The sequence below is a fragment of the Mastomys coucha genome, unplaced genomic scaffold (assembly GCF_008632895.1).
Source record: "Mastomys coucha isolate ucsf_1 unplaced genomic scaffold, UCSF_Mcou_1 pScaffold19, whole genome shotgun sequence".
Lineage (NCBI taxonomy): Eukaryota > Metazoa > Chordata > Mammalia > Rodentia > Muridae > Mastomys > Mastomys coucha.
Window position 1 is genome coordinate 8,938,677 of NW_022196901.1, and position 12,331 is coordinate 8,951,007.

Here is a 12,331-nt window from a genome sequence, read left to right on the forward strand (position 1 = left end):
TTTGTCTTCCTTTGGACAGGAACATTTCTGTATTAAAAACTTTGAGATGGGTGGGTGGCCCCATTCCTCAACCAGGGGCCATGCCTATCTATTAGAGGCAATCTCAACAGGTTCTATCTCCCGCTTTTCTGCACATTTTGGCTAAAGTCATCCTCGTTGGGTCCTGGAAGCCACACATTTCCCTGGTATCTGGGACTCTACAGTGGCTATCCCTAGTTCCTTACCCTCCCCTACATATTTTTATTCGATTTCCTGACCCTCTGTACCTCTCTCAAATCTTCTCCAGTTCCTAATACTTCCCCTTATTTCCTCCTCCTCTTTCCTCCCTCCCTTGGCCCCTCTCAGTCTACCTCCCACAATCAATGTTTAAATGGTCAAAAAATAAAAAATTTTCTGTTGATATCTTACACAAAGAAACCATTCTTTATTAAGAAGTAGAAAATTAGAATAATTGCTATTATAACTTTAAGATATCATATTTGTTAAAACTATGAGGGTAACTTTTGTTGTTTTGTAAACTTGTGTGTGTAGGTAGAGAGATGATGGATAGATAGATAGATAGATAGATAGATAGATAGATAGATAGATAGATAGGGATATGCCCACATACTACCTCTAATCATGTAAAATTTGTATTCAATACTTTCCTTTAGACACATGTTATACACTTTGCAATGAAATAAATTTTGTCTGAATTTTAAAAGAACCAATTCAGCACATCATAATGATAGATATTTTTAAGTGAGATAGATCCAAGTGCTTTATGGGCAAGCATGACAACCTATGTTCTGTTTACAGCATCTACTTAAAGTGTCAGGATCATAGACTAGTCCTGTAATCGTAGCTCTTGGGAGGTTGATACAAGGGGAACAAGCAATGTGCTGTTCAGCCCGTCTAGGCAAATCTATGAGCTCATGGTTCACTCACATTACAGTAAAAATAAAAAGGAGAACAATTAAGAAAGATAACCAACATTAGCTTCTAGAGTCCACACTCCTGCATTTACATCTTCACCTAAACATACACACTTGTAAAGTAGATCATGAAATACCTTAAATAATGGAATCAGAAACTAACACATTTGTAGTTAACTAGTTTTGAGTAAAGAAAAAATGTAATATGATTATAAAATTACTAATATCTGACAGAAGTGAAAAACACAAATTAAGACCAATAAATAAATTAAGCACTAGAAAAATGAAAAAAGTGTTCTAAAATCAATTTGTCCTAAAGTCAATATATATGAATAATTTTTTTTTTAGTTTTAGCACAACTTAGCTAGACGTTCGCTATGACATTCAATAAATCTTAGTTTATTGTTGGATAGAGAAACATTATATCTTATCCTCAACCACTGTGAACTTGAAATTTAAAAAGACAAAACTCCCTGAACTCAATTACCAACTTGAAGACAGATGGCCATGGGATTGTCCTCTAGAATGTCAAGGTTCAGAGTGATGTTCATTCATAAATATAATCAATGAACTATTTCTGAATGCCTTCAATATGTGACTACATTATGTGGAACAGGTTTTATCTCAGTTTTAATTTTGACACACAAACACATATGTGCAGAAAATCACCTAGAAGAGAACAAATTAAGAACTTAATAAAAAATAATGAGTATTCTTAAACACTTTTATTATATGAACGTGAAATGCACTTCTCAAGGAATCATATGTTATTTCAATAACTCCTAAACTCTTGTTTATAAGTATGCTGCACTTGGGGTTCCAATTCCCTGAGTTGAAATCTCAATCTTTACCTGAGCTTGTGACCGTCTACCGTGAATTATCTTGAGGTTTCAAATGAATGATAATCAATCATCCCGAGGCTAAAAGCTTTCCAGCACACATAAATAATAAACTGCCACTGACTCTGGATTTTTATTTAATGTCTGACATTTCCCCCTGGAAATTAACAAATATAACTAGAAGAGAAAACTGATAAAGAAATAATGCATTGTTTTGCCCAGTGGAGAAAAGACCTATTAAAATTAAAACCCAGGGAAAATTTTGGGGACTTGGAACTTGGAAGCTTTTATACTAAAATTTGGATGAAAGTATTTATATTGCCATTATAGAGAAAATGTATTCAACTGTCTAAGCCACAATCAGTTTCATTGTGGTTCTTCTACTTTGACTGGATCCATAATAAATGAAAGTCCTTGGAAGTATTTCAGCTTCCCAAGTACTAGAATTATAGCTAATAAACACCATCCCCAGTCAAAGAAGCAGCTTTTTAGAACTATATTTTTCTTTGCCTTCACTTTCATCATCTCAAAACATACGTTGTTATTTTTAAATATTTCTTATTTTCATATGGAAAGGGAAAGAGGATAAACAAGAAAGAAATTACTTGATGAGCTGCATTTTTCAAACATTTCAGGTCTCACCCTTTATTGCCATGCTAGCATTTGGTTTGGGAATTTTTCCCGTTTGTACTGCTCAGACCTATGAATCCCTTTAATAGATTTCCAATTCTAATTTCATACATTGCAAAAAATAGTTTATAGATGGAGAATGCATGACCTTTGTATATAGAAATGTATTAGCTATTATTAAAAGACAGTCAAATTTGAAATATTCCTGTATATAGTATTTCTTTCCCTAAGCAGTACCTAACAAATACAAAAGATTATATAATACTGGATCTCTTGGCAAATCTAATTGCATAAAAATATGATTCTTCTGTGTCCTTAGATTGTGTGGCCAGTATCTTATACCAGGAGAGATGAATGCAAATGGGCTGGAAAAGATATCCTGGTAAGCATTAATCTGCTAAACTATTTTAGTAATTTCTTAAGTAATTTACTACTATGTGATCGCTTCTCTCATCTTCTTTTTAACATCATTCTTTATCTGTGGACCTTATCAGTGGAAGAGTAAGTATGTTCAAATATGGAAACATAATTTTATATAAAGTAGGTGATAATAACAATAATTTCTTTGATGGTTTATATGTGAAGACAATAATTAACAAAATGTAATATTGTATCATGCATGCCTATATTAAATGGCAAAGGATTTGTACAGGTGGAGTTAAATATGTTAATTCATATTGGTTCCTCTTGAGTGATAATTTGTCCCATGATCATCATTATTAAATTACCTTTGTTTTCTTTCTACAGAATACATTTTGTTTTTTCTTACTCTTATCTTTCTTTTACATTTTGTTACTAGTCTTTCTATCCTTCAATAATTTTTCAATAATTATTAAGAATTAACTATGTAACTTACAGTATCCTAGACACTATGGAGTCAGATACAATTATGCAATGCTATAATGAAGTTATCATTCATTATTAGGTAAATAGCTTTTACAAAAGGTCATTTCCTCCTTAGGGTAAACTTGATAACAAAGTATGCAATAGGTTGGAAGTAAAGCTTCAAATCTGAACAAACCGTAAAAACAGTTCAACTTTATAAGTAAATAGATTACTATAATTTCATTATAATATATGTACTCTATTTTATGCCTTATCAATACTTCAGGATATCTGAAACACAAAGATATGCCTAAGCTTTTGTCTATTTTAAATATTAACATAGAAGAAATTCATCCTGTGTGTTTCCAACATCCATGTCTAAGCAGGTGTTATCAAAAGACAATCTGATTGTCAGCCCCTGACTAAAATGTAGACTTGAATTTACTGGTTAAAAAAAAATGGCTCTCAATTAATAACATAGACACTGCTGAAAGAAGATGGATAGAGAAACAAAAGCCATACAAGTTCCCAACCCAGGTGTATCTGCTTACTAATAGCAACTGAAAGTCTGCCATCGGAAACTACCTGCTAAACATAGGCAGGATATTAAATATCACTCGAGACTATTTAAAGATGCTGAGTCCTACTTGATTGGATTTGTAGATGGGTAGAAAAATCAGATTCCAAACAAAATACAAAGACAAGTAGAGATTTACAGCCAAGAATTAGGGTGAGGCTTGGTGTGAATTACCATGATAAAACGCCTAGGATTTAGTGAATTCTGGCTAATGAGTTCAAAGGATTGCTTTTGAGGACAACCCAGGGTGATAAGCTCAAAGAATTTAGGTAGTGAAGTTAGTGAGATATTAGAGGTCAAAGATGTTATAAAATTGCTAGAATCATTTTGCTAAAGCTGGACAATTCAGGGATGCACATAGAAACCTTGAGTGTGCTGTTCAAAGAAATCTGGCTGGAATTGTATCAGAAGTCAGAATGTGCAGTTATAAAGTACAATATTTCATTTATCAGACAAGCAAATAAAGTAATTCAGAATAGACATTTAAAACCAATTCATTAAAAATCTTTCAAACATTTTAATTTTATGTAAGATGTTAACATAAAAGAAAATATTTCTTTGGACTGAGAACATGAATCTTTTGCTAAGTGCCTACTATTGAAGCAGGGGACCCAAAGAGAAACCCTGGAGTGGCAGAGCACTCCGGGAATCCTGGCCTTGAATTTTCAAAGACAGGCAGATTCTTGAAGCTCATTGGATAGCTCACTTAAAAAAATTTATGAGCTTCAAGCTCAGTGAGAGATCCTGTGCCAAACAAGAAAGATGGAGAGCAAATATAGGAAAGACACCTCTCTCCACACCTCCTGAGTACAAGTACCCACATTTGAGCATGACTGAACACACACATGCACACATGCACACTAACGAGGATCCTCAACACACAGTAACACCACAAACAAAAACAGGAACAGGATGATAATAGTTTTGATATTAATAGAAAAATTTGGATCTGAATCATTCCATTAAAACAGAAATGACCACCAGCTGTGCTGGACCAGTGTTATACTTTTCTGGACTCATGGAGACATTGATTTCAACAAAAACCAGGTTGCAGGATTCCTCTAAAGGTAAAAGAGGCACAGGTGGACTCATTATGAGATGTTAATTATTTAAAAAATCAATGCTGAATGCTGACCAAAATTATGTCTTCTTATTATTGTTGAATGTAATACTTATATGTAGTAAGTTAATCCTTTGGTTTAAGTTTCCATTGTGATCTGGATCATAGCAAACTTATACTGTTATCAATTTGATTTTGTCAGAAGAGTGATGGTAATAATGATACTTGTCTGACAAATTACCTAAATTTTATACTAAATGTAATGACCAAGTATTGAAGTATTGAGTACATATGATTACATGAATGAATCACAATATTCAGATGCCATGATTCAAATATTCTATTGAGCTTATATGGTTTCCAGATTTATCACCCCAACACCAGTTTGAGAGTTTCTCTTCATCCCTTCCTCTCTCTCTCTCTCTCTCTCTCTCTCTCTCTCTCTCTCTCTCTCTCTGTCTCCATCTCTCTCTCTCCTTCTCTCTTTGACATCTGAGATGAGATTTCTGGCTGACATGCAGGTTGTTCAGCTACTACAAAAATCTCATCTCCTCATTGTACCCTGATAATTAATATAATCTTAAATTGAGAATTGTATCCCTAGGATAGCAAGTTCAGATTTTCAAAGTTCATTAAAAATGTTATGGATACTATGGACTAAACTGAATCAAAAAATTAATGTTTGGTGTTGACTGTGTGTGGTATTCTATGTTGAATGCCCCAGATTGTATGGTAGAGATAGATACATTGAGGTCTACATTCTCTAGAGTTAACAGTAGTACATGGTGGCCTAATGATAGCAAACTCAATGTACGGATAGAGCACTGTGATCACACACTTTTGTGTTTCTTTGTGTTATAGTAACACAATTTTATTTCAGTTTTCTTCTCTCCAGTAATTTTTATTTAAGAAAATAAAAACACGTGCAGAGGATAGCCTAGTCAGTCATCAATGGGAGGAGAGGCCCTTGATCCTGTGGCGGTTCTATGCCCCAGTGTAGGGGAATGCCAGGGCCAGGAAGCTGGAGAGGATGGGTTGGTGAGCAGGGGTACAGGGGAGGGAATAGGGATTTTTTTTTCTGGAGGGGAAACCAGGAAAGGGGATATCATTTGCAATGTAAATAAAGAAAATATCTAATAAAAAATAAATTAAAAAAAAGAAAAACACAATGGTTTTACATCAATGAAATATTTTTAACCTTAGTTCTACTTAACATTAAAGTATGTCCCATATTATTCTTCTGTTTAATGCATCTGGCCCTTTAATACTGACGTCCCTTGCCCAGATATTGAAATTACAGTTGAAGCATTGAAAATTTATATAAATTCATTTTTTATTGTTTAACCTCCTTAGGCACGATTTTAATGTATATATTTATTACTGGATACATTAATATCTTTATTTTCAGGCTTTAATTACATATCCACTTCAAAATCTTTTTCTTTACATGTGACTTTGAGATAAAGACTAAATGACTTGTTAAGATTTGTAACACCCTTTCTTGATAAACATGAGCAAGCACCATTATTATTTTAGGAAATATTATAAATAACTAATCTGAAAGAAAGACAGAGGGAAAAGTATATTTCATTCAATACGTGATTTATGCAGTAACACTAGGGCAGTTTCATGGAGATTCTGTACTTTATCTTGAGTAAATAGTGATCAATGGGGATTTATGGACAGGAATTCTTTTCAAAGTGCTCTTGTGATGCTGGAAACCACAAGAATGAAGTGTGGGGGGCATGCAACCATCAGGACTTCAGGACAGAACAGTAATCACAATAAAAATTGACCTTTCACATTTACAAGAATAGTAAACTATAATTTCCATGGGAGCACTCTCTGGTTGCTAAACTGTGGGTCACCCTTTCCTGTCTGGTTGCTTCCACAACTCCCTTGGAAGTCAAGGATCTAGAAATAAATCGTCTTAGGAAAGGCCTGTCCTCTCAGGACTAAGTTCACTATCAGAACGCAGGAGGAAAAGTGAGGGAAAACCAGCAAACACTATGATAAACCTGGAGAACGGATCGCTTTTAAAGTAGCCAAGAGAGTGCTTCGTCTCTGTGTCTGAGACTGTATCATCATCTAGGAGGAACCACATGTCATGTTGTTGAACCTTTCTGCCTCCGGCTATAACCTCATTTGGGGAAGTAACCACATCCCTATTCTCTTGTGAATTTGGGAAGATCCAACCCATCATTACTCTGCGCCTATACACAACAAACATTTATTAATAGCAACTATTGCAGAGTGAAGGCTGTGGTAAAGAGACAATCAGTTCACCCTCCCCAGACACCCCCCTCACACACACACACACACACACACACATACACACTCAGTGGGATGTGTTACCATTCATCTGCTAGTAAAGGACATTTCGGAGAACATTAACCTGAGGGGTTTTTTGTCATGAAAAAGTGAATACAGTTTATAAAACATGCTGTTTTGTTAATACACTCTTTGCTTGATGTGTCAGTGCTAAACTTTAGAAACACTGCAGTATTTTTGTTAGAGGTATGAAGTGCTTATCATCTTTACTATCACTATTGCTAGAGAAATGCTGGAAATATGTATTTTATATTAGAAAGGTAATTTGATGAGAAAAGTAAAATATAATGTATGTATTTTGACTTCCCTCTACTCTCCTTTGCTGATGTTTCCGAAGCTTTAAATACCCCTGATTTATTTGCAGTATATTTTTTGTGGTGGCTTAGCTTCCTTGGTCCATGGTTTGCAAATGCAAAATGAATTTGTGCTAAGCTGGTAAAAGAATCTGTTTTGAATCAATAGCTCTCAGAATCCTCTTTGTTTATCCTACTAACCCATCTCTCTTTGCACTGTTTCAATAAAACCAAATGGCAACCGTATGACTGCTAGAAATATTTTGAGCATCATTGGAAATCAAAATTTCAACCATCTGAGAGGAACCAAAAAGAGCGGATTCTCAGAATTCTTTTCCAGATATATTTCAGAGAGCAGTATTATGCACCTGAACCTCGGGACCCTGCAGTTTTAAGGAGTTTGTTTTCCTGTTCTTAAATGTAATGACCATATAAAGCTGTAGTGGGCAATAACATCTCTATCAAAATGACTCATATTTGATGAATTTAACAGCATCAGTTTTTGATAAGTAACACAATTTTAGTCACACTTGTGTCATACATGTCAAAAGTTGCATGCCAAACATTACATTTTATTTAATATTTCAAAGCTGTCACTAACCTTCAGGGTTTTTGTTTATTTGTTTAGTTTTAGGAATTTCAAAGCTTGGTAAAAATTTGCAAGTAAGGTAGAACTGTTGTTGTTGTTATTGTTTTTTTTTTTTTCAAAATTTGGAGCCTACAAAAATCATAAGCATTCACTGACGATCAAAATTTGTAAATATATATTTGTGTCACATTTTTGTCTGAGCAGTAGCATCAACTACCTATGTCACAGATTATTTTCAATTGTGTGTTTGTACTTAAGAGTAATGTAAAATTAATTATCCCTCAGAAGCCATTGACTGACTTCAAACAGCCTTGAAAAGCAAGAGTTGTCTCCTCTAGAGGTTTGTGTGTGGAGTGACTGGATAGTGACATACCATCTCATTCAACTCAAATGCAACTTAACACACCGAGATTTAAATATTAAGATTTACTTTACTTTAACTCCTCTAGTATAAAGCTGTATACTCTATGCAGTTGTTACCTTGTCCTCTTTTCACCACCACAGTGGAACTATGCAAACTGTACAATTCAAGCTGATAAAGTGGCTATTGCATCCTCTGAGTAATAAGGCCATTATGTCTGACTCAGGAGCCACTTTCTTTTACATGTATCCATAAAGCCTTAGCAGAATAACTTGCTTTAAGTAGATTAGGTCTGATACTTTATAATTGTTGATAATATTGAATGTGGTTCTTATTGACAATGAAGATGATCAATTGATAGTGTATTTCCAAATAGTGTTCCTGGTGAAAAATGGTAGTACTTGCAATCATACAGCTAATAAATGGCGAATGAAGAGCAGCAAAGCTCCTGTATCATTGAATGAAACTGAACTGAGTTTAGATTTTTATATCCCTCTGTGTGATGTGGGCATTCCTACTTGAAAGATGCATAAGCTGAATTTAAGACTAGAGTGTAAATTCAACATTCATGACTGCAAAAGCTGAGTGTTTTCTGAATACTTGATATTGATCACAGAATATTTTATTAGAGTAATTGGTAACTGGTGACACAGAATGTTTTCTTCTTGAGTGGATTTGTGTACCTGGTTGTGTGTGGGTGTACATGTCAGTGGGAGCCACAGATTAATTTTCTATTTCTTGGTCAGTATAATCCAATATATTTTTCTGAGACATAATCTGAATTTCATCCATTTGCCTAAACTGGCTGGTCAGCGAGCCCAGAGTTCTTCCTGCTTTTTATTCTCCAGAAACCACCACCATACCCAACGATTCACATAAATTTCGATTGCAGAGATCCACACGTAGCTTCTCATGATTAAGCAGTCCAGGCCTCACAAATGCATGTTTGTTTTAGACATATTTAAGAAACTCAGTTTCCTGTGTCAGGTACAAGATGCAAAACAAATGAAAATTTGCCTATAAATTTATTTAGAATGTAGATGTTATTCAACTTTTGAATTAACATTTTATTATTTAAGCAAAATAAAATGATAAACATTTCTACTTCAACCCAGACCAAGCCTCATATATAAGAATTTACATTTGCAATTATTGCAAGTTGTTTTAACTTTACTTGCAAAATAATAACTAGCAATTGAAGTACAGACCTTTTTTTTTTAATCTAAAAAGGGTTTTAAATTTGATCATCTTGAGAAATTTCAAGTATATTTTTAAGTGACCTGAAAGAAGGTGATTCATTTGGCACTAGCTAAAGAATTATTCTTTAGATCTGGCTGGAACAGAGCAAAGTAATTGACTCTAAGGTAAAGTAAGCATTGCCATTCTGCATGATTCATTAGTATAATCTCAGGAAATTCCAAAGAGAGGGTTTCCTATCTCACAGTGAGAAGTCCTTAGAGTCCCACTCACCTGTAACTCTGGTAGCTATGATTCATGTATTCTCTCGCTCTTATGCCAAATGATTTATATAAATGTGGATACACTGACCATCATGCTATAGATTTAGCCTTGACTTGAGGAATATTTTCTTACAGATGATGAACTCAGTCTGAAGATCAATGTGCTATCATCAACTTCTGACTGTTTTTAACTTTAATTTGATTCAAAAGGGAACAATAAGATAAATCACCATTATATCTACAAACTATCATTAAGGTTTCCCAAAGTTCTTGAGCATCATTTAATGTTAGTGTTGATATACTACTTTTGATGAGAGTTGGGGGAAGGAGAAAGGATGCAAACATTATTCTATTTAGAAGATGTGGTGACTAGTACCAGAGGATAGTAATTTTTCTTTAATATGTTAAAATAAGTACCCTGCTGAAACTTCTCAGTAATCTTCATTTAGGTGCTGAATATATTAAATACATTTAATATACACAGTACAGTATATTACATATAGATTATACATATGCATATCTGTTCATGTGTATTTATATCATATATAATTGCTTAGAATATTTTTCTAGTAGCATGTTGAAATAATTTTAATATTTATATAATATTTATAGTATAATTTTATTCTATACTTCCACATACACTTATGAAAGGATAAACCATCATATTTATAAAAATAAAATATTTTAAATTAGTGATTTTGTATAGGGGAGATAACTAGGTCAAACCTATTATCCCCTTTTAGGTAGGCATTTTCAAATGAGTTACTCTGTTTCAGTAACACCTGTTAGAATTTCTTCAGAGGCCAGACTTAAATAAATGGAATATAAAAAGAATTTTAGTAAAGATATCAAACTTGCTGCAATGACCAAAGGCCCATATTATGCCAACAGTGGCTATGTTTCAGAGTCCTCCCCTGTTGGAGTACTGAAGTCTCATGACAAATCTAATGAGCAAACTGTAATATTTATTTATAGCAGAACATGGACACATAGCAATATTCTGAAGCAATTTTATTGAAATTTCCTTTGTTTAGCTCCCAATATGGGCTTCAATTCTCTGAATTGAATATGTCTTCAATAGGAATAAAGAACTTATATTTGAGTTGTTGGCATACTATATGGGATGGTATAGGATGCAGACTAGTAAGAAAGTTAAACAGTCTTGACACATTCAAAACAATAAAAACATGCTTATTTTAAGAAAGGATAACCTCAGGTTATGGTGGTATAAGCCTTTTATCCAAGCACTCGCAAGGCTGAGGCAGGGGACCTCTATGAGGTTGAGGTCTTTCTGGTCCACACAGGAGTTCAGTGCTATGTAGAGAGATCTTTTCTCAAGGCAATAACAACAACAAAACTGATAACCAGTTAATGAATACATGTAATTGCTTTTTGGGGATGTATCATTAATCCCAGCTTTAGTTGAGGGCACTTAAAGTCAAGAATCTGGAACAACTTTTCTCTAGTCATGCAGAAAATAGAAGATTCCCAGGTTAATTCCAGCCCACCCCTTACTAATGGATAACAATAGCTATCTCAATAATGTTTTAATTTTATCTTTATAATTTCATTTTAATTGATCTGTAAGATTTTCTGACTGTTCTTGAGAATATATTTCATACTTTTTTGTTGTTTTGGTTATTTTTAGTCAGGGTTTCTCTGTAGCCTTGACTGCCAGGCTGGCCTCCAACTCACAGAAAGCCACCTGTCTTTGCTTCCTGAGTGCTGGGAGTAAAGACGTGTACCACCACTAGGCTATATTTCATACTTCTAAAGAAATCAAAATTGTCATTGAACATGAATAAATGTCAACAAATTTTAATTTCTTAGGTAGAACCTTAATCAGAAATAATTTCTACAATTTAACATAGTGATATAAGTATATATACTAATACACATAAAATGAACATATATGAATACATTTGTTTGTAGATTGTTAGTCTATTATCCTAAATTATTTGAAGAAATACTTTGCTTCAAAAATCTGGACAAATGAATTTGTGAAATTTTACCTAAATATCTAATTATGCATAAAGTAGAAGACGATAACTTAGATAGCCAACATCAAAACTTTTCATTACATTTGTTTTATTTTGCTAACGAATTTAAACAACAACCATAAATGTCTTTTGACCAAGTATCTTATATCATTACATAATCAATATGCCTGCAATCTCTTTTACATTTGTTCCCAGGGTGCCATAACACAAAACCACAGTATGGTTTGAAATAACCAACAATTATTTTGTCACAGTTGTGGCAGCTAGAAGCAAAAGAACTAAGCATCTCACTGGCTTGTTCCAAAGAATTTCTCATAATGCTTCTCTGGGTGCTCATTCCTCTGTGCTCTCTCACCCTGATGTCTCTCTCTGTGTCTTTCTTTCCTGTCTGGAGAAAAAGGAAGTAGGTTGGATTAGGGTTACTCTAAGGGCCTCCATTAACGTAGTTCTTC

At 33.9% G+C, this 12,331-nt stretch overlaps 1 protein-coding gene across 4 annotated transcripts in view; it reads left to right on the plus strand.

Annotated features, from left to right (window-relative positions):
- Positions 1 to 12,331, plus strand: part of Sema3a (semaphorin 3A) — a 447,592-nt gene that overhangs the window by 305,982 nt on the left and 129,279 nt on the right. For all 4 annotated transcript variants that reach the window (XM_031380015.1, XM_031380018.1, XM_031380016.1 and 1 more), the window contains one exon: positions 2,703 to 2,765. In XM_031380015.1, coding sequence (XP_031235875.1) covers positions 2,703 to 2,765 — 63 coding nt within the window. The remainder of the gene's footprint in view (positions 1 to 2,702; positions 2,766 to 12,331) is intronic.